The sequence below is a fragment of the Ascidiella aspersa genome, chromosome 2, assembly GCF_963924565.1.
Source record: "Ascidiella aspersa chromosome 2, kaAscAspe10.2, whole genome shotgun sequence".
Taxonomy (NCBI): Eukaryota; Metazoa; Chordata; class Ascidiacea; order Phlebobranchia; family Ascidiidae; genus Ascidiella; species Ascidiella aspersa.
The window spans coordinates 18,579,289-18,603,464 of NC_139448.1; the positions used below are offsets into that span (position 1 = coordinate 18,579,289).

Consider the following 24,176-nt stretch of genomic DNA (forward strand, 5'->3'; position numbering starts at 1 on the left):
GTACTGATTTTAGTAAAATAAGAGTTTTGTTCGAATATATTACTGTTCAAAAAGATGTAATAACGGAGATTTACATAATTTTAAAGATCAAAAAATAAAGTCATGTTTTTCAATTATGTTCTAAAAACTCGACGTAGGGAAAGGTTGCCCGTGATGGGATACGTTTTTTTAAATGATTGTACAATTTTAAATAATATCATGCCTACTTGATACCTCTGCCATAAACGCTTGAAAAACTCTTATAACTTTGCCTCTAGATTTTCAACTTTTTTATTAAATCATCTTAGAAAAAACGTTGTTGTGTCCCGTCTTGGGAAACCGGAGTTTCATATGATGGGACAGTGTGATTCGCAAGATGGGACAGGAAGAATCCGTTGTAACTCCATCTGATACACTTACATAAGTTTAAAACTAGCCTGTTTCGAACAATTTCACAAAATCTTACAACGAATTTGCTGTGGTAAGCAAAAATTAATATTTTAGGACAAGTGCGTGGCAAAGAGTAACTGTCTTGGAACTTTAGTGGTGTTGTGTCTATATTTTTACATTGAATACATTATACAAATATTCTGCCTGTGTTGATAGCTCTCAACAAACACGACCTAGGCCAAATCTTGTCTGTTTGCTCGTTTGTTTTTTAGTGGACTTTTAAACAATAATTTTGTTTTAATTCGAATAGGTATGGTTTTTGTTAAGTGAAGTTTTACCTGCATTTGCAATATTTTTTACAAACCTGTTGATACGGAGATTCATTTTAACCAGGTGCATTTCTTAACATACTTAATGGATAGGGAAAATGTGTAAAATGTTTTACGTCATACATCAAAAATTTAAAACTAACTATATTAAAATTTGTTAGTTGAAAACTTTTGAACGATATCAAAATGTTAGCTGCTTAAAAAGAGGTAATGGCTAGTCTAATTTGTGTCACAATAACACAAAATGTAGGTTGTAACAAAAACACCACCATATAAAGAAGGTATACTGACTGCTTATAGGTACAAGATAATATAAAAAACTTACTTGTATAAGTAAGCCTAGTAGGTTACCCATATATCAGTTAAAAAGGAATTTTATACAACTTCAACAAATATGAAATAACATAGATATAAAAACAATGAAATTAGCCAAAAAACACCCCTATTTTCTTTGAATTGATATGTTGTAAAAACTCCGTCAGCCTACTGAAATGTTGTTGTGTTAAAATGATGGCTACCATTGGGTGCTTCAAAAAATAATTAAGAACTGGCGCTACCTAATGGCACGTCGATGTAATCGCCAAGTCCCGACTCAGGCAACGTCCAATCTGGGGCAACCTTCCCCCTTCTGATAACGATACAAAACTGACGCAGTCCTTCATACAAAATTGCACTGTAAATCAATTTATTTCACTAAGTTCAAATAGTTTATTTTTAGATCAAAAAATAATCGCCCTACTCATTAAAGTTTATGCTTATCCTGGCATTACGTGTCGTATGATACCAACGATTATGATTTGATGCTGATTTTGTTATTGACGCAGTTCTACCGTAAATTTTGTTTATATTAATACTATATTAAATATTTATATTAATGTTAATATTAATGCGATGAGTTTGTCTTAACGACATCGCCCAATCACAGCCACATGTATCACTATTTCCATGTTTTAAAAATATTGCTTATAAATCACAAAGTCTAGATACATTTTAAAGTTCAAATATCTAGTTCTCTAATTAGGTTTAGCTTCAAGACATGACTGAAAATAGGTCTTACACACACAACTAAAATCTAAAAAGTTTATTGTGGAATTAAACATTAAAACATAAAAAATAACTGTTTATAAAAGAAAATCTATGCCACAGAAAACACGAAATGATAAGAAACTCTAAAAGACTAAACCGCTAACGATTTAAACAAAGACAAAAACAGTGGTAAAGAGGATATATGATATAACAAAATAAAGCAAAACATTGGCACACAGTAAAAACACACAGATTTAGTATTCAGCAAATATCACAGCTAGCATTGCAACACCTGAAAGGATTATTTCACCACTTAACTGCAAATGTTTATTTTCAAAATCCTAAGTAATTTCACCACCTGATAAAAATTAAAACAAGTTTTCAACGCTTTCTTGTTCCACCTTTATATTGAAATCGGAAATTTTCTGGTTTTCCTGCTCGAGGTATTCATCAATAAACCTGAGATTAGGGAAGGATTGTTTTAAATTAATCTGTTTTTAAATGTATAAGAGAAAACGTACTTTTGTATATTTGGGTGTTGGTATGACCGTGTATTGTCAAACAAGCTGCAGTATTGAGTACCATTGAAGAAAACACCATCTGGTAACGGGTCTGTACTATGACGCTCCTAAAAAAACAAGTTCGATCGATTAACAAACTACAAAAATATTATGTTACAGTAACCAAAGTGTGATTAATGTGCAACAGCACTTGCCTGAATTGCTTTTAGCTCTGCATTAGAAAGATTTGATCGAGTTTTGGGGCATTTCTTAGTTGCTTTTTGACGCCCACACTTCTTTAACCAGTCTTTGAGACTACTTTCTTTTAATCCGACCCCGAAGAATGAAATGAAGTAATGCCTTGAAAGTAAGTAAGTATAAAGACGTGGTAGACACCTTTTCGAATTAATATCCACTTTGATCGGTGAATAATTAAATTAACCTGGGGTACGATATATTAACTCAATAAAACTACTCCGAAATATATCAATAAAAGAATGCACATTACAATTACATGTATAACTGTATAATATATATCTATTGCAGTAATTCCAAAACTTTTTTCAGTGTAACCCAAATTTGAGTTTATGAACATCTCGCGACCCAAAACACAGACAACTTGTATGTAATAAGCTAGTTTGAAATTTAGCCAATTCTAAGCAAACAGTTTTTTAAAAATGGTTTGATGGCGTATTACTCCATTAACGTTGTTCAGAGTTGACGTTACAAAGGTAACGCATGCCCCAAATTGAAGTGAAAAAAAAAATTAATCACGCTAGGCGCGTAAAACGGCGCTTAATTGTTTAAAATCACAAACTCTTCTAAATGTAAAACGATACCTGACGCATTAAGCTCATATAAAGATTCGCACATTGTCTGAAAAAACGGCATTTTTCTTTAATTTAACAGAATTTGCACTTGTAAAGTTTATGGCTTTTAGGCAAAATAAATTTATTGACAAAAACCTAGTAAAAACGTACAGATGTTCGCGCGAAGCGCAAAAAGTTTGTATCTATATAGTAAATACCATAAAAAAATAGTTTTGGGGACATGGGCAGTTACACGCTTTCCCCTCACACCCAGGATTGGCCAACGTTAACTTTAGCCAACGTTGAATGCAAGAAATACTTTTGGCAGATTTGAATCGTCCCCCTTTTTACCCTTCGCGGCCCATACCTTAGGAACCACTGATGTATAGAAACCAAACACGTACTACACAACATTGTTTAAAGCATGAAAACTTAAGAAGATTTCTTGTTCGTATCTGTATAACAATATAACATACTTTGCATTCCTACTTCCCTTGCTGGGTGGAGGTGCGGGAACCATCGCGTGTGAATGCGAATGGCGTGGGTTAATGGTCAGCTTTCCAGTGTTGGTGACGTAAGTTACGTCATTCTCCATATCGAGACAGTCTGAAATCAATCGTATAGACATGTGTAAAACCACACAACGCTTAGTTTGGGAAACTTTATTTTAGCTTGCGGCACAATTTCATTATTACAATGCAACACCATTATAACTTGACAATAACACTTGCACGGAATTGGCAAGGCTATAGGTTTTATCGAGTATAGTGTGCGGCCCAACTTCCAGTCTCGCATATTAGCCTGTATATCTCTTTGAAATACAACTTATTATTTTCAAAATTTTCAACAGTTGTCCCCCGCACACTTTTCTCGGGGGACATTAACTAATAAAATATTTTTTTACCTGTAAATGTGACTGTACCCTTTACAACATAAATGTTGCCGTGGTACGGAGCTGGTCCAAGAGCGTGACGCAAAGTACGTAAGCGAGCGCTAAACGTTGCACGTAACAGTGGTTGCGAGAACTCTAGTTTCAACACGTCGAAGTGGATGGATGGTTGACCGAAATCGAACGAATTGTTCCAACTAAACAAGCAAAGAGCAATTCATGTTTTTTACAAAAACTAGAAGATTTTATTTTTTTGTCATATTATTGTTTCTAATATACTTCGATACCTGAACATTTTAAGCTACATTATGGGTGATAAAGGTTTACCTGTAATGTATATTTCAAAGTTGTAGAATTTTTTACACTTTAAAACTGTTAAATCAAGATTAAAATTCAAAAATAATATTAAAGTAATGTAGAAGAAGGCTTTCCAGCTTTATAAAGAAACTGCGAAGGTCGGTGAATTTAAAAGCTTTCGACGGAAAATTTATAACACGCAAAGTTCACTTTTTAATCTCAGGAATAGATATATATTATAATATTACATATATTCAATATATCTTCATATATGATTGAGTCACAACGTCGCTCTTAAGGAAAAGCTACTTGCGAAATAAAGAAATTTACAACTAAGCAGATTTCGATAAACTAATAAGCAATATAAAAAATCTTGCGTTATACAAAATATCAAAATGCATTGCTTACATCCCAGGCACGGAAAGGTGTCGGGTCTTTGTACATTCAGGCGTGTTAAACGCTGATTCGCCAAGAATTAGATCGAAGTCACCAGTGCGCGACGTCTTTCCCTCGGCAGCCAATAAAAAAGCCGCATCCGAGTTGACTAACCTCAAATATGTTTTCATTTCGGCTAGATCTTTGTCCTAATCAACATTACACAAACAGCGCTGAATAATTAATTAAAACCTGGTATTACATTGTTATTTTAATTAAAAAAGTGCAGTCCTACTTTAAGATCGTCCATTTTGCCTGTAAAAGCAATGCAGTTAACCAATCCAGCTCTACACTGCTCGGCCATGTTTGGCAAGAATAACTTATCGTGTAGAACAGATGCAAGTGGCTCGACACAGGCCGTCACACTCCCTATGTACATAGCACTCCTGGTGGGTGGATTTGGATGGTTGAGAATGCTCGACACGACAGCGGCAATATCGAAGCAGCTACAGGGACAAATACATGAGTATTGATACCGACGCACATATACCAACAAAAGTATTAAAAGCTTCGACAGGACTGCCAACGCTCACCTATACGTGTGATGCTGTTGTTATATTAGGTAAAACTAGAAACATGCTAGTGCCACAATGGCTAGCAGTTTATTTTTAGTTAGACATTTACGAGCAAAAGCAAAAACTTAATAACAGCTTACCCCAAAGCCTCGACGATGATACGCAACCGCTTGGTGGCAGCAGCACCAGGTCTCGCAGTTCTTCGTTTGGTCACAGCATCGGCGAGAGCTTTCTGTTGCAAAGAACACACAACTTTCTTGATTGCCAAGATCGAGTAAGCGTTTTTGGAGTTTAATTATTTATCATACTTTTATGAACAATTTTTTCCAGGGTCTAAATTTATAAATTAAGAGCAAAGAGCACCAGTCTTAACAGTTGGTCGCGTAGGTGATCGAAACTAAAAAATGGGTCGCAACAACAAAAAGGTTGGCAACCACTGTATTAGCGTTTGGGACAAAATGCGAAAACCTTTCAACAAAATTTTGCGTACGTGCAAATGTGCGACGTCGAGATTGGCAGCATCATTTCCCACGTTAGAGGTTCGAACAGTCACCCATCGGACTTTTTCCTTGTTTAGGGACACAAGAGAGGAGGAAAGGCAATCAACGTGGGAGCCAGGAAGGCCAATTAGCACAGTTATGCAGACCTGTTAACAATAGAGGAATTACACACTTAACACAGCGTGGTTTGTTTTAATTTTATGGAGACTATTATTCAGTTTAATAATAAGAATTTATCCCTAAACATTTTTTCCAGAAAAGCAAGCCTGTACCTTGTTGTCAAAGTTAACCTCGGGTTGGTCTTGAAACTTTGAATTTACAAGAAATTCAAGGTCGCCAGGTGGGACGGGAGAAGAGCCCAGTGCCGAGCTTACTTCAAAATGAGCCAGAAAATCTGCGTAAAAAATATAGTTAACATACTTTTACCAAGTACACAAGGAACAGTTTAAAAGTGTACCTTGTAGAAAAGAGTGAAGGCAATTTAGAGACGTGGGAATTGCCAAAATTTGGGTTTGGGGATTTTTAAAAGTTGACAGACGCGTCAATGTTGTTTTAATGTTAAAAAGTTACATTTATTTTTGTTATTTAAAAACAGTACGAGTACAATGTTGGCTATAGGTTGTCCGTTTTTCGGTAAACCTATCGAGTCAATTAACGAGGCAGACTTTAATAGTAGGACGTTTTCGAATTAATTTACAGGTCTAACCTGGCTAAATTTCGAGCCTAACCACAATCCAGAAAAAAAAATGCGAGCCTAACCAACATCCAGACACAAATCAATTAACTAGCAGTTACAATATCTTTTTAGCTGTGCGGAAACAATAAACAAGGCTGCAACAAAGACAGATTTTTGTGAATATAAGTGTCTTAATTCTTAGACAGTGCTTCATTTACTTTTTTACTTTTGTATGAAAAAAGCAGATTGTCGCACTCCATTCACTCAAATAAACAATCTACTTGATCGTAATCATAAGGCAGCGCGTGCCAATTTTAAACGAAAAATTTACCAGAAAAGAAACAACATAACTGAATATTTAGCCGTAGAAAGAGAAACCACCATTCTAACACTTGTGCTAATCACATTTGCTACATCCATCCAGTCGTGTTTATGGCGTCACCATTAGTCTGTTTTCACCTAATGCCGAAACATAGCTGCTGCCTTGTCTAAAATAAACCATTTGACCACCACACTGCTCTAGAGTCTAGACCCGTTTAGCGATACTCGATTAAACCTCTATGTAACTGTATTTACATACAATTAAATTATCTATTCTATAGCGTAGGTTTTTCCCAAAGTAAAAAGGTGGTCGCGACAACAAACAGGTTGGGAATTACTGTCCTTTTTTATACCCGTATCAGTGTGCAGCCTTGTTGTTAAAAGTTTTAGAATGCTACCGTTTAAAAAAGCAAAATGGATGTCTTAACAACTTTTTCATGTTGAATATTGATACAAACAATATAAAAAACGTTTAACCCTTTCTGGTATTTCAACCTATGCAGGTATTTTATTTACACTGGGGTTAATCATTCATGAGTTTAAGCACTATTGTTAAAAAGACGTAAATAGATACATGAAAACCAACCAAAATGACAACGCGTTTGAGCAGAGCCAGACATTAATAAGGCCGCATGTGCCAAATTTAGCCAACGCGTGTTACAGACGACAATATGTCAAAACTTTAAATAATAACTAAACTATTTTTTATATTCAACAATCTCATTCTAGCAGCATAGAAATATCTCCAAAAACTATAAAAGTTTCTTGCATATATCTATTCAGGTTTGAAATTTAAATGGTAAAAAATAAATGAAATTATAACATTCCAAAAATAGTGCTTAGGTCAGTGATTCCCAAACTTTTTTTTCTTTCACATTTTTGGACCAAAATCAGCAAATTTATGAAGTTTATTTGTATTGTGACGTCATTTTTGAATTTTTTTCCCTACCGTGGTCCACGCAAGACTCAAAAAAAATTTTAGGGGTCCGCGGTAAAAAAAAGTTCAAGAACCCCTGGACTAGAATATCTCAAATTATATCTATTTTAGCATAAAGATAAGAAAAATGAGCATGTAGCTGTATTAAATTTAACAAATGTCATTCTAGGAAGACATAAAAGCCAAAAATTATACAAAACACAGTAAATAGTTTTAATGCGATGGATATTAGAGCCAGTGCACCTCTGTGTAATAGAGAAAACAGGTGCAATTGGTACTAAATTTCTCGTTTAAACAACCAAGTATAAAGGGCAGATGTTTTGACGAAATTTACTAGTTTAATCACTCGGATCAAGCATGATAAGATATTTCACACAAACTACACATTGCGGAAGGGCTTCTCCATTGTTATTAACAACTACAAACTCGTACTTTATGTAAGCCTGACTGTACTTTCGTTTAGAACTGTTCCTAAATTTTTAACAAAATTTAGTTCTATCACTATTCCTCTATTTCAGAAGAAATTACAGTAGTTCAATATGATAGAAATATCAATACACAAACGACAAAACTAAACTGCTGCTATCAGTTCATTATTATTACATAATACATACATACATATTCAACCAGCTAACAATTAGCGTTTTATTATGTTGAACAAGATAAGTGTTACGTCATAAATGTGCGAAGCCAAAGGTAACTAAAACGACATTACAAATTACCTAAGCTGAAAGTTTTAAAAGTTCAAAGTTTACGAAAATTTATACGTATGCTGAAGTTAGTCGCGTACCACCTGAAAGACTCTCGCGTACCACCAGTGGTACGCGTACCACAGTTTGGGAACCACTGGCTTAGGTCGTCGCAAAGCGGAGTACAATCCCTTTTGCAAAGCATTACGTCGTTCATTATAAATTAAAGTTATCCGATAAGCAAAACTTACTGCTTAACTGCGGCTGAAGTGATACGGCAGCTCTGTTGATTTTATCTGACCACGAATCGGATTTCAAGAGTGCACCATATCGCAGATGCCACTCGTACAACTTTTGTGCCGATTCGTGGCGGGGTTTTGTCCAACTTTCTAACTCATCAACTGTTTCAAAGTCGATGGGAGAATTTTTAAACAGTGGTTTTACCTGCAAAATAATTTTTGTTCTTTAAACTTCAGTAGCAACTATTAACTACAATTCGACTCGTATGTGAAGATAATTGCGGCACACTATTTTACTTTTAAAAAGTTAACTTAGATAGCGCACGATAACTTCATAGAGATAACTACAACGATGTGGTCTGAACCATGTGGCAGCTTTTCTGTGACCTACAAAACATTTAACTTTTAGTGAATTTTCAATAAATTTGCTATATGAGTACTATTCTTTTCGCCTTCCATTTATACCCAAAAATCTCAAAAATACAATTTAACAAATAAAACAAATATAAACAAGTTCTAGCACGGAAAGTTAATAACCTATATAATGTATGCGGGCCGCGAACCGGGGCCCAGATAGCTGGTAACTTCAATCATCCTAAACTATAAAGTTAAAAACAAAAACTTAAAATCACTTAAATAACTCAATGAAACCACGTGGACAAAACATGTAACTAGATACGGCACGGGCCAACGGGTTTACTGCACCGGGAGACCTGGGCGTAATTAATTTAATGAATCGGAATGAAATAGATTTTAGATTTTACTGTGTGTATGGAATAAAAACGCGTAATTAACTGACTTCAGTACGTGTTAAACTACAGACATGGACTAATGTATGTCGGTAAAAGGTACCTTGTTGTTGAACAATTTTATAGGTGTGCTGTTGGGATAGAGAAAAATCGCAACATTTTTGTTAACTGCTGGTGACTTCATGTGTATGTCGACAACAGCAACTTCCAGGGGCTTGGGACTTTGATAAAAAGTTACTTTTCCAATTTGATCAGTCGTAACAGGGTAAGGAATACCGTGCAGAGGGCACACTAGTAAACTACTATCTTTCAACACGACGATGTTGTCTGTAAGAAACATAGTTCAGAAATAAAACATTCAATATTTACAGTAGTACATATTACACATACAATAATGGTTTTAGTGACACTTTAAATGACACGCATCTGACTGCGTAGCTCTTTTTTATGGTCATTATCAGAATAAAACGAAATTACTTTGCTTTGAAAATTCGGCGGACTGAACTGACTCAGCCAGGAGAACATTCTCTAGTGTACATATAATGTCAGATTCGCTGGGAGATTCCACTCGCTGGACCTGTAAGATAAAAAAACATGAATACCCAACTATACCATATGTAAATCCTAGTTTCCAGAATGCATTAATGAATATTAAAAATAAATAGCTTTATTTACTTTCATTAAAAAAAGTTCCAAATGTTTATTCGCAAATTGTGATATTACGTGTATCGAATAGTTACAATTTTTGTTTTAAATATTAACAGTATAGGAATACGAGAATCTTTCTACATTACTTGCCACTCGGCGAACTTTGCAACTCCTTCACTCAGTACGAGAAGTTCAGTGCACGACCCATCGGCTAAACACGAGGCTTTATTGCCTGATTCCATTTTTAATGAATCTTAAATAAACAAGGCGAAATATAAATATTCACCTAATTTGAACCCGAAATCATTCGTTTTTATTTTATTGATCGTTTGATAAATATTGCTACACACTGATGAGTTACAAAATACATTTTTTTTTTAGCTTAAAATTGATTTTCTGAAACCGCCGGTTCCACAGGTTTTTCTTAAATCACACAGTGGGAGTTTTGACTTCGAAGTTCAAGTGCAGAGAACGCTGCACTATATAATTTCAATTATAATTATACTATTTTAAAATAGAAAATTAAAACTTAAGTGAATAATGTTTGCTCCATTTGTAATCAGACTATGCTCAATAGATCAGTCAAAATCAAAATGATGCTATCTCTGACAGTACAACGACTAAATAAAATGATCTAGATCAGTTATTCTTAACCTTAGAGATATGACGGACTGCGCACACAAAAAATATCTTGTGCTTGATATATTTGTTTTATTATGCTGATTTTAACCAAAATTTTGTTATAAGGCTGCATTACATGGCACCACGTAAAAATATCGCCCGAAGTGCAAAATTTGAACAATTTTTTTGAAAGGTGTGACACACAAGACAATGGTCATAGCGCAAAAGCATTACAAATTCACCAAAAAAGTGAAAAATGTTCTTAGCACTAGCCTTAATGCGAAAAAATGTCAACAAAACAAGTTAAAATAAAACTGAAAATGGAAGGAAACATTTTGGCCAGTTTCCTTCTGTTGGGTTGCTTGATGCCATACTTAGATCTCCACAAGAGATGTTAGATACAATAAGATAGGAACTGATACCCGATGCCAACGAGACTATTAGTAGTCGTTCGATACTAGGGTGCTATCGTTGCTAATTAAATACCAACCTAGTGTACGAATTTCATCCACGATTTGCGATAAACCACAGCTTTTCTGCCTTAAAAGAATGTTTTTAAATTGTACTACGTAACAACTTAAAGTAAAATTCCTCTTTTGGTCAGACAACACCGAAAATCACTACTTTTAAATGCTTCAACAGAGTCTATTTTGCTTGTTTGGGCATAATGATTACGTTATTTGACATTGAGTCGGTTACGATATTTTTGTCCAAAATACCGGGTATTGGTGTAAAAAAAAATGTCAAGTGCCAAACATCCCTAATATTTATGATACTTTCCATATTGTTCTGACTAAACATATACCAACTTGGCCCTATAAAGCAGAATATATAGTCCAAAAACGAAAAACTATGAAAAATTAGTAACCAAAAAGCTGGCAAAAATGGCAAAATTCACTAACAGTTACCTTCACATGTGTAATTTTAATGTAGAGGATAGACAGCATGAAAAAGAATAAACACAAAACGTAACATGGAACTATTAGAGTTATTATAAAAGTATTGTAGAGCCCGTATCCCACAAGAATTGGTTGACACACTCTTCCAGCTAAATTTGCTAAAATCACTGATTTATACACTTTTATAAGTAAACCATTTGATATCTAAAAAAAGTAATTTATTCCAGCTTACTATTATCAGCAGTCTTTATGGTTGACTCGATGAAAGTGTCACAGTAAGACACACTGCCCAAACATTTTCCACTGATGTTGCTTTGAATGTTTGACACTGAGACTTCAACTTTTTTGATATTGGGCAATGGTTTTGAAAGTCCCATTGAAAGAAATCTGTGTAAATTCAAGTTGACAAACTGCTTTAGGATTAAACCAGGTCAAACTAAATATTTATTACAGAATTTTAGTAAAACGGCATAACAAGCTCAATCATTTTTATAAAAGGGCTTGCTTACTGTCTTGGTATTAGACATTAAAAATTAAAAACCTCCTGTACGATAATCCAAGTTTCATAAATTTGCTTATAGACAACAGCCCTGCAAATCTAGACAAACCATCACAACAATCAAGCAAATACACACATACACAAATTAATACACATATAGGCCTACAAGCATATACAAACAAAAAAACATTTTAAATCCGACACATAACTAAACAAATAGTATTCAAAACACACATGGGATATTGAAAATACAATAACAAAAAAATTATTCTTACTCTCCAGAATTGTTAACTGCTTTCAAGCAAATCGCAACGATAGTGTTGTCATCATGTGACGCATTTGCAATTTTTTTCATATGATGTTTAGCAGCATCTGTGGCCACTTTTACATTAAGTGTGTTTTTGAATGTTTGCATTGCCTTGTTTGCAGATTCAACACATAATGAATATATACTGACAAGTAGTTTGAAGTCACTGTTAAAAAAAGATTGCATTACTTAGATATTAAACTTTTTTGTCTAACCAGAAAATATTTACCTTGATTGACAAATTTTGCCACTAGGTTTGACAAAATATGTTCTTGTGCAAGATATTGGAGTTGTGGGAGCAGATGAATGAACAATCTGTACAAAAGTAGTTCTCTATGTAATTTTTTTCTATATAAAAAATTTAACAAAGTTCATAATAAAACTGTTATGAAGTAATACACTAATCTAAATGTGTTTAACCTCACCATGTGCATAGCATTTTCATCTCCACCTCTGTTTGCCAAAGTTGCAACTTCTGAACTGGTTCCCTTGCACCCCTCTAAAGTGTTAACACCAAACTGAACAAATGGCATGTTTTCCTGCACTTGTGCATCACCATTAGCTGTTGCAAAAAGACTGTGTTCAGAGAGGCGACCATGGCGAAAGTAACTTTTGATTGGCTGCAAAATCAAGCACAAATACAGAAGATCTTTAGTTGTTTGACTCTGCCAAATTCTACATGGCATTAAACTCCAGTAGAAAATAAACAGCTGAGTGGCGACTCAAATTTGTAATATGAGGTTTCTACACAAATTTTGTAATATAAGGTTTCTATAAAATTTAAATTTGCACTGGCCTGACAAAATTATACTCACAAAAATTTGGCATGATATCTGTAAATTTCAGCCTCTACTTTTTTATCACTGCGTAAAACCATCTTCTTATATGATTAATATGTAACGTTTTCTCTAAATAAAAAGTTTGGCAAAACTTTTTTTAAACGTTTCACCTTGGTTGAGTTTGACCAAGAACAGCAAGTTCTAAAGGCTACACATTTTATGCTGTAATATGGTTAAAAAGCACCAAGTAACATATATATTGACAGACAGTGTGTTTTCAGTAAGGTTACAGTTTTACAGCAATTTTTTTAACCGGGCCAATTCTAAACAGTCAGTAAATCCAGATGTATAAAGCTGAAACATAGCAGGGCGTCACAAAAAAATAAATCAAATGTGCAAATAAACATGACACCCAGCTTTAGAACCACTGCATTAAATATTCACACTAATAATTGAAATCAAACAAAACTACAGAGTTATTTTTTTGTAATCCTTACTAAAACAAAGTAAAATGAAGTTTGCAGACAACAAACTGCACAGAAACACTTAAGGATTGTATAATTGTCCAGCAATCCCTGGCATGTCACTGTACAGACAGAAGTCCTGAAAGTTACTTGTAACACTGTGTGAAATAAATCATCCAACACATCCTCTAGATTTTCATAATTTAACTTCCTGTATTAAATAGAAAATAAAACAAAAACGAAATATTATTTATGAAAGATCTCTTCCTTATCTTGATGGTTTGCATTAGGCATTTAATCTAAGTAAGAAAGATGACTTTGGCAGAACTGTTGTCTACCACCTAGTCCTTAATTGTAAATATGCTTCAAACTTTTGCTGACTGTTTTAAAATAGAATGTAAAAGTAATTCTTCAAAAATATATACAGCATTCTTCTAAATTATACAGCAATGTAAAGGTAGAAAATATTGCATCAAAAGTATTAGCTCAAAAGATTTATTTCATATCATGACTTCCAAATAAACAGAGAAGACAGAGATCAGAAGCAGTTCCAGTGACGCATTGTACCTGCATTGCTATGTGCCAATACAAAGAGTCACTGTAGAAACTCATGATCATCTCTTTTAATACAACCGGATCTGTTTAGACAAACTGACATAGATCTGCTGTCTGTCTTCTCTATGTACACTATTTAAGATTTGAAACAAATGTCTGCTACTATCTAAAATAACATATTTCCTGCATTGAAATAAATAAACCTGAATCCCGAAAGGACTGCTAAACAATCCCTTTTTTAATTTAAAGCAATTTAAATTTATGTTCTCTTATTATTCAGGTTTTTATTCAGGTTTTTATGCAGCTTAACAGGCAATATTTTTTTTGTGCAAGTTCTATAAAGGTATTGTATACCAAATATTTAGGCCTTGGTGCAAAAACAAAAACATGTTCAATGTTTTTTGGAAGTCAGACATTGTAATTTTGATGTGCCATTAGATTGCCAAAATGATCTTTTAGTGGGTAGGGTTTACTTTGCTAAAAATGGAAAGGTAAACAATGCAATATTACTTATATGTTTTTTAATCAGGTTGATTTAATGTGCTGCTTTGTAATCTTATTTCTTTTTATAACTGCCATGATAAATCAAGGCTTAAGCAACACAGTAGGAGATTACACACTTTATTAGGACAAAGACATAGTGTTGACACTTTTATGTTTATATAAAAAAATAAACATAATACCTCAGCAGCTTGGGCCTCTGTTACATCTGGAAATACAACATATTCCCGTTTTTCAGCATCACCAGAAATACCGCCAATCATGTTCATCACCTCCCTCCAGTGACGCTCAAAAAGTGGAAGAGAACGGATCAGCATTCCTTCTAGGTACGCTGGGTCGCATTGATCGTAAAATTGCTGCAGCCTTTCTTGAATGTTTGTTACTTCAAAACACATGGTGAAAAATCCTCCACTGTGAAAGCAATAAATTCTATGTTATGTAGCATTTAGCAGCGTTGTTGGCCAAGTCATTTTGAAATTACTAGATCAAGTCATTAGTAGAAAATACATAGATCCAGGTCAATGTTTAGTCAAGTTGCAGTTTAAGTCGTACCACAAAATAAAATAGGTAAACTTGTCGATCGTAACCGATATTTTGATTAACAAACAACAAAAATTGTAACATACAAAAAGCAAACAGTTCACAACCAGAAATTGGGGTAGAAAATAACCAAATTATATCGAAAATTTATTTATGTAAACACTAAAGTCAAGGAAAATCATTTAAAAGTCACTTTAAGTCAAGCCTTGTTTGACTCTTGAAAACCATTACAACACTGACATCCAGAGATGAAAAATACTTCACGACTGCAGAATTAAATTCTGTGGAATAAACCATTTAATAAATTTGAAGTATTTTTTAATTCCGGTTCGGTACAGTAATTAAAACATTTATTTTTTTAAAACTATTTAAACATTATTATTATAATACGATACCATTTTAGTTGTACTAACCTCCCTAGGTCTTCCGAGGCATATGCTTGAATAATGGGCCATTTTTCTATGGCAAACTTGTTAAAAGCACCCTGCTCAGGGCTTCGCTGACGATAACTTCTTGATACATAATATGGGATTCCAATTTTCTTACAACCTCGTACAATGGAAGCAAAACTTTTTATCTTGAACTCTTCTGCTTCATCAGTATCATTCACACTTTCATCCTAAAATTTAAGGTATATTTTGACAATATAATAATCAATACTTCTAGTATTTAATTTTTTTTCTTGAGCAAGTTACAAACACTAAACTGGTTTGTTATGCTCCCGAAAGTAATTAAACAACTGACTTTATTCCAATTTAATTATTAAAATTTATGTTTTTTTATTGTAAGCACCAAACCAATCAAATTAAACTAAAAACAAACCTGACTTTTGCTAGCCTAAACTAGAAAATAACAAAATGCGTAAAACAGTTTGACAGTCAGACACAAAATTAACTAGGTAACAGGATTTTATGGACTGTTGCTCAACCAGAAAATAAGGAAAGTTGACAAGAAACAAGTGCCCCAGGGCAAATCATTTTATCACTTGTCCAACATTTACCAGACAAGCACTCAATGTAAATGTTTCATAACCAATATACTGTCTTTTTTACACAAGAATACATAATATACTATTGGTAAAGTCAGTTTTTGGATAATATCCTTAAAATAAAACTAAAAAACACATTGATAGGCTTGAATTATTCAACATATACAATTCAGTAGCAAAAGGGTAAAATGCATTTTTGTGCAGCCCATATGACAAATCCTGTGAAGTATCTACATGAGGTTTCACATAAAGAGAAGTTATGGACATAAGGATTTGCTAGCTTTGCAACTATAATGCTAATATATTAGACATCACAAAACAATTATAAATTACATTACATCATCTTTTTGTATGAAACAGTTTGCCACATGTCTGACATAAAAAAGGTTTAACAAAAAATCATTTTGGGGTTATTTTAAGTGTATTATATCTTCATTAGAGCAATATAAGGTATAAGCGCGTCAGTATTAATAATCATGCAGACCTAGGTTTATTGCATTAGGTTCAGCCCCAAATTATTTTTCGCTTCAGTTGGTTGTGTATTATATCTCTAATTTTGACAAAAATATTTAAAACCATTTGCTGCGTTTTATGCTGTGGTTTTTGGAAATTATTGCCTATTTCGATAATATGCTAACTCTTCTTTTGACATATTTCATTTAAACTGTTTACTCGACAATTTTCTAAAATAATCTGTATCGTGTTTTCTTTGGCATTTTAATAGTTGTTTGTCAAATATCAAAGTATTTTCAAGATTTTGCATAAACCCAAAAACTAATTTGTATTCCACCGGTCTTAAGAAAAAGATCAAAAACACATGACTGATGATGTCAAGACACTAATGTAGTACTTCAAACAGCAATGCGATATCAAAAAGATAAAATATTTGTCAGAACAGAAAATCCCATTCGAACAAATTTTAATCACATTCAAAACAAGAAAACTGCTTTCAAATTCCATTCAAACAAGAAAACATACATTTAAATTTTTTCAGGGAATTTATTTATCGTTGAAAATCAAAGAATTTCGAATTTTTCTTAATTATATATTGGAAATAATAAGTAGCAATACTAAACTCAAGTATGCTAGTATTGTGTTGTGTAAGCTTGTTGGTAATAACACTTTTAATATGTTTTAAGTATTTTTGACAAACAGTTTATTTTACCAAGGCAGAACATAAGTGCTAGGATCAAATAAAAATAGATCTTACTGAATTTCAGTTATATAAGATAAAAAAGGAATCACAAGACTGTGTGTAATCATAAGCTCTGTCTTTCTTCCTTTTACTAATCACAAATTATTTTTCCAGAATAGGTTGTCAGTGAGGCTTTATTGTAACAAAAACTGGCTCATTATGCAATATGCAAAGAATCATCAGGGATCGGAATTTGGAAACACTTTCCTTCAGCATAAAATAATCCTCTGTGTTCATTCAAAGCTAATAATTCTGTTAATTTTTTCAATCAAATTCATAAATTATATTCAAACTCAAACTGTGATGGCTTCAAACAGGTTATTATTTATGTCTGTGGAAAGTGCAACAAACTTGAAAACTCTATTAGCTCAAACGTTTTCAGATATGTGAAAAAAATATATCATGATGGCTCTACATGATGACATACACACTCTTTAAATCAATTAATGGCCATATTGAAAGCAAGAAGGTCCTTTTTACATTTTGTAAATATTTTTACAGCTCAATACATAAAAAATAATCATCACACACTAATCAGAAAAAAAAAACTAAAAATAACCTTGGACACACTATTTTATATAATAACTTAACCAACCTTGCTACAATCATAATCACCGTAATTATATTAATTTTCTAAAACACAATGTGCAGAAAGTTTGTATGGTTGCCTGAATGCATGTTTGTAATTGTCCTGCACCACAGTTTGTAAACCACTGTTTAAATTGGTTTACAAAAATGAATTTACAACTTAAAAGTAATGCAGATCACAGAATTGTTAACATCAAATAAATAGGTTGAAACACTAACCTGCGTTTCCTTTGTAAGACAGTAAACTTGTAGGTTCTGCCAGTGGGCAATGTATGGTAGAAGATAATGATAAAGCACTGCACTGCAGTAGACAGCTACTGATGACTTGCGAATAAGTATGAATACATCTGTTTAACAAGAAAAGAAACAGAGTAAAGTTATGTAAAATTCCATGTCAATAAACATGGTAAAATACATGCTGAACATGTTCAAATAGGTAACTGCAATCAGAAAAATCAGATATAAATCGGATATAAAATTAGTTCAATTTATTAGCATCCCACGCATTTGGGTAATAAACAATAACCTTAAAGAGTATAATAAATTAAAAAAAATTAAAAAATTGGACAACCTGCTTTTAGAGTTTGGCTGTACATGCATCACATTTTTATTATTGTTTATATACCTAACACAAGCTGTACAAGGCTAGCATAATTTATAACATATTTTATAAACAAATATTCATTACACTGCAACAAAAGCATGTGCCAAAATAAAAGCCATAGCAACAAATTCATTGGGTCGAAACACTAAAAAATATTTGGATTATTTAAGATAAACCTTTATGTTGGAAATTGTATTTTAGTGTAAATTCAAGCTAGCACTACATTTAACAAGAAAACCTACCATCTAAATCATCTTCTGGGATTCCATATCTGCATGATACAAAACAACGTTAATTCAAGAGGTCAAAGTGAACATACTAATGCAAACAGGTCGAACAAGTCTAGGGCCAGGCAGATATTATCATTTTTTACAAAACCTTGGTTGCTGACAGAAATCCAAAACAATCGCGCTCTCAAAAACTTACAAAAACTATGCATATTTCTCATGCAATAGATTACCGAAACTAACAATGCATAAATATATGAAGCAGTAGTTGTTTAAATAAAAGATTGTTTGCTACTTTTTTGGCAAAATATAGTCAACATGGTGTAATTGCAGTATCTGGTACACAATGTAAATGTTTTAAATATTGTTTTATTATTATTAACAAACATTTAGTTAGATGTTTTTCAGGCATTAAGATAAAAAAATCTATATAATTTGATAACCTGGTCAGCAACCTTTAGCAATGAAAGAGCCAATTTAGTCATTCGGATATCTTAAACAAACATTTTACAGTTTATGAGTTAAACTATTTTTTAATTATTTTAAATTTGAACAGAAACCCTGACCGGAAAACATTCTTACAACAATGTTCATATATAGCTTAAACATATGCCCACAACATAATTTTAATTATTTAAAAAATAGCGTTCTTTTCAAGATTAATTCACAGTCAGAATCGAATAAAAAGCACATAAATCGTTTACAAAATTTAAAAAAAAGTCAGACTTTTGAAATTGTTGTTCAGTTTTATTTTTGAACTCGTATTTCAATTTTATCAGAAGAAATAACTTTTGATTCATATTCAACGACATTTTAAATGTATTATATCTTCATTGGAAAAATATTTGTAATACGTGAGCCGAATTAACCACCAAGGCCTCTCTGATTTAGACAAATGCATTTAACAGTATTTGCTTTCTTTTTTCGCTTGTGATTTGCAATTATCGCATTTCCTATTGTGAAAACTAGGTCTCTGTTAATTTTCTGCAAAATTGTTTTTATGGTGCATTTCAACCATTTACGCTACATTTTTTAATTTAGCATTTTTATAGTTGTTTGTCTTTTTAAAATAACAAAAATTAACTACATGTTTTCATTAGTTTTGCATTAATCCGAAAAATAACTCATTTTTGTGTTCAATTTGTAGTCATTAAAACATCAAAAACATGTGGTTGACGACGCCAGGACACTAATGCAGTACTTCAAACAACAATATGTAGGTCAAAATTTCTTATTTTTTTGGTCAAAAAATAATCGCCCTACTGATAACATATCTACGTCAGCTAAGTAATATGGCATTTAGTTTTTCTAAATAAGTGTGCTGTTTCTGAGTAACTGGAGCACACATGTGAAAGAGCAGCAGTGATGTACAAGTAAATAGCTCAGTGGTATCTTTAAATATATTTTTTTTTTTAACTGAAAATAATTTACCAACAACTTACTGCTCTAAATCACGTAGGCGAACATCGAAAAAATCAAAGAACAGGAAGTTTGCAAGCTTTCTGCATCCCTCATTGTATCTGTCAAGTTTAAAAATAATTACTTAACAGAGAAGAATAAGATATTTTTGTCTTGCTTGTATGTCAATCAGAAAGAATTTGCTTTGCTGACTCAGGTTGTTCCAATATTCAACACCAATGATTTTTGGCATATGGTTGCTTCAAAAGGTGTTGTGATGGACAATTTCTAATAAAAGGATGCGAGTTATAGATACCTACGCTTTGGTTTTGTGCTAACCATTTATTAAATAATTGTTTTAAACCAACTATTTGGAAGTGTGTTACCCATGTAGTTTATCTGTATTTAAAATAAGTTTTGCCACCATTATTAAACACAACACATTTTGCGAGGTGTAGATACAGTAAGTGTTTTAACAACATGTACATACAAAAAAAAATAAAGTAAAACGCAACTATCAGGCTCAAATAATTTGGGATGCATGGTTTTAACTAAAAGGTAGAGCTCTCAAGTTCAAATACAAACAATATATTTTAACAATATTCAACTTATACTGGGGTGCATGGAAAATTATTTAAGCATGGAAATTAGAATATGGGTTGCAGTTTGAGAACTATGCATATGTACCAATATGGAAAAGGTGTTCAAATACTATTTTTTTTTCGGGCATTTTTTGGAATTTTGCCTTAAAAAGCAGTATGGAAACACTTTATTCAATATAAAAAAGCAAAATCTAATATAAAATCACTGCGAAGTATTCTTAGAGTCCTAATAATTCTGCATTTAGCTTGTTAAATGAATAACAAACACATGCAAGTGATAAGCTAAAATGAATAAAATAGCTCACCGACTATCTATTCCTAAAATTGCTAAAATTGCATCTTCATCAGATTCACCTTGGAGCAAAGATTGAACATCACGAAGTCGTTTTGCACTGTAACAATAAATAACTTAATGACATCGCTTTCAAATATTAAAAGCATAACCATTCTGTACAAGAAATAACATTGATGATTAGTGCACTTATAAACCAAAAATAATCTATATTACCAAAGCATTCCAATGACAATCGGCATAATAAACCAAAATATGCAATAATAACCACAACAGAATAAGATCTAAAATCGTCTGATAAGATCTAAATCTGTCTAAATAAATCCTAAATTTATCGCAATACAACCTAAATGGACAAAAATAGCACCCAAAACTTAGAAGCAGGGTATGGCAAGGTTGGGGGATCGACCGTTTAGATGTAGACATTTGTGCGTCCTAGTTTGAAAGGGCCTTGCTGATTAGGTCTTGGATTGTTTGCCTCTGTTTGGGGTTAGGCGCGGGTAATAGGTAGAATTAGAATTTGGGTTAGGGTTATTCTAGGAGAGTTAGTAATGAAGTTAGGGGTGGGGTTAGGTAAAAGGTTGTAAAAGCCTTATTCTGGACATTTAGGTCTTACTTCAACAAATTTATTTGTCTTATTTAAATAACGCTATTACGACTATTAGGCATTATGCCTATTTTGGTCTTATTTTGAACTGTGTGTTATTACGATCGTATGGATGGAGTCACGCTAGATATGTTGCCTATTCCTCTTCCTCCGTTAGTGAAGAGCCAACATCATCCATTGGGATTTCAATGAAAGGGCTAGGAATCTAGTCATATTGTTCAGTTTTAATGGATAGAAAATAGTGACACAATTTATTTACGGTTGTGGTCCCTTATTAAATAATATAAAACTGGATGGTGATTTTTGATTGAAGAATCATCTCCAAATAGCCTCATTCAACTTTCTTTTCCCAAATTGTTATTTAATTATTTCAATTTTGAATTCCAGAATTCAGATTCAAATTCCAGAATTCAGAGGCCAGTCGCCGATATGACATCTGCTGTTATTTTGTCCGCAGATATGCCATGTTTCGAGTCACACAGCATTTGCCCCGCCATTACTTTTCCATTTTATGAAAAAAGTAAAAAGTGATCGATTGCGCCTAGCTTAGCACGTTTTTACAAAATCGCATCTTTCAAACTTATGCGAATTGTTCAACACATGGGCAGCCTTCGATGCCGGACTGTTTGCCCTTGATAGAGGTTTGGTAGGGTATGGGTGAAATTTGGGTTTATAGTGGATTTTTGGGGGAAGTAAGTTACGAAGTTAGGGGGGGATTGGGATTATGAAAAATGTTGTTTAAGTCTTATTTTAGCCGTTTAGGTATTTTTTTCTTTTTTTTGATCTTATTTCAACCTGTGTTTTATTCCGATGTTGATGTTATTCTAATTTAGGTCTTATTGCTGGAATCCACTTCAGTCGCTAATTCTAAAAATAATACAGAAACTTTGTAATTTCGTTGCGACGCTACCTTTCACAGGGCACCGGTTAAGAAACACTGCCGAAGGACTGAAGCGCAAAACAAATGGCTAACCAGTATGGCTAAATACTGATGACTTGGAGACTACATCAGCCAAAGAATTACCCAGATAACGGAAGAAATTCGTTCGAAAAAGTGCCAGGCCATGTTCTTTGCACTACAAACTATTTTTTGTCAGTTCTAACCATGTCAATGCAAATAAAGCCCTTTGTGCAAACTTTAAACAGTTTTAATAAAAAAAATTCAAAAAAACAACGGTGGATTTAAAACAAAAAAAAGTTCAGTGCGTTGGTTTGGGTAGTCCCAAGAAATGTAACAAATATCTTAATTTTTATGTAATCAAAATACCTCAGGAATGGTGAGAAGTAATGTTGCTGTATATGGTGGCGTGATGATTGAGGCCTGGACTTCATATCCAAACCTTATTACACAACTTCAGATAAAGATCATTACCTACTCAATGAGGATAACTCTGTTTCAAACACACAAAATTTAGGAAAATACACAGAGTGTACAAAAAATTACATAGAGTGTTTCCAAAGCGTTTTTTTTTTCAAAGACAGCAGGTTTCATAATTAATGGGATGCTTATTCTGCAACTTGAATGTATGTTAGCCATTTGCACAATAATATTAGATTGAGATTTAATAGTTGATAGAGCGAAGGTTATCACAAAGCAATTGGTTCTGACTATGCTCTACATGGCTAACTTTAAAGCCACCACTATAAATGTGCCACAGGGTCACAAGGCTTAACCCAAACTTACCACTCAACATTTACAATAAGGTGCCACCTTCTTCACTAAAACATAAAGAAACTTATGAGTATGACAGCCATGTTTTTCTAAATTTAAAAATGCTTGAACAAACAAATATACAAAATATGTTTAAATTTCATTATTATGCACAAAAGTTGCTTGAAGTATTTTAGCAAAAGCAATTATTCAATCATCTAAACTTATTTAGCTAAATATCTTTCATCATTCTTAAAGTTGTATTAATATCTGCAGCTAGGCATACAGAATGACCATCTTTAGAAGGAAGGGTAATGTTTGTTTTTTCTTGTTTTAGGGTTTTATTATTTTCTGGTAGATTTGTATGTAAAACATCTTTTAATTTCTCAAAGTCGATATTGCTTTTTTGAAGTCTTCCATCTTTACCCTTTAGGTGTTTGGTAAAGTCAACTTTCTTTAAACCACTGGACTGTGCATCTTTTGGACAGTATTTCTTTTTTGTAACTTTAAAAACTCCACTTTTGTGTTGTAGTTTCCTTTTTGTTTGTGTCCTTTTTTTTGCAGTTTTTTTTTTAAACATGTTTTATATTTGTTAATCTTCAAGGCAGGATATACAACAGGTAAGATATGTTTTTTCTAAACAAAATATATTGCAGTCAATGTATAGCAAAAACAAAAAATTGTGTAAAACAATATGATATAGCAAATTCAAATTTTTACACATAACTCAGAGTAACATAACCTATGCAGCAAGAGTTTATGGCAAGAGCCACCAAGTTTTATTTCCCTTCTTAACCAGAAGTATTTACAAGGGAGGATGTCCAATAATATAAGATTAAAACAGATAACCTACGGTGGCAATTTATTTGTCATAAATCTTCATGTTATTTTAACCAGCCACCATTCCATTGCAATTTTCGCAAGATCTTGG

At 33.0% G+C, this 24,176-nt stretch overlaps 1 protein-coding gene across 1 annotated transcript; it reads right to left on the minus strand.

The window, feature by feature from the left end:
- Window positions 1-1,764: 1,764 nt before the first annotated feature.
- LOC146164179 (dynein axonemal assembly factor 9-like) lies at window positions 1,765-23,875 on the minus strand. The gene is made up of 25 exons (XM_083381112.1): window positions 22,862-23,875; window positions 21,001-21,087; window positions 20,138-20,215; window positions 18,711-18,739; window positions 18,084-18,211; window positions 15,507-15,712; window positions 14,736-14,964; window positions 12,680-12,874; window positions 12,484-12,569; window positions 12,223-12,420; window positions 11,681-11,835; window positions 10,075-10,181; window positions 9,758-9,857; window positions 9,384-9,607; window positions 8,544-8,736; window positions 5,942-6,063; window positions 5,660-5,815; window positions 5,310-5,401; window positions 4,890-5,100; window positions 4,628-4,803; window positions 3,938-4,119; window positions 3,510-3,639; window positions 2,440-2,584; window positions 2,246-2,352; window positions 1,765-2,183 (listed from the first exon to the last, which is right to left on the minus strand). The coding sequence occupies exons 1-25, from the start codon at window positions 22,924-22,926 to the stop codon at window positions 2,093-2,095; spliced, it is 3,492 nt and encodes a 1,163-aa protein (XP_083237238.1). The 5' UTR covers window positions 22,927-23,875; the 3' UTR covers window positions 1,765-2,092.
- Between the last annotated feature and the right edge of the window lie 301 nt (window positions 23,876-24,176).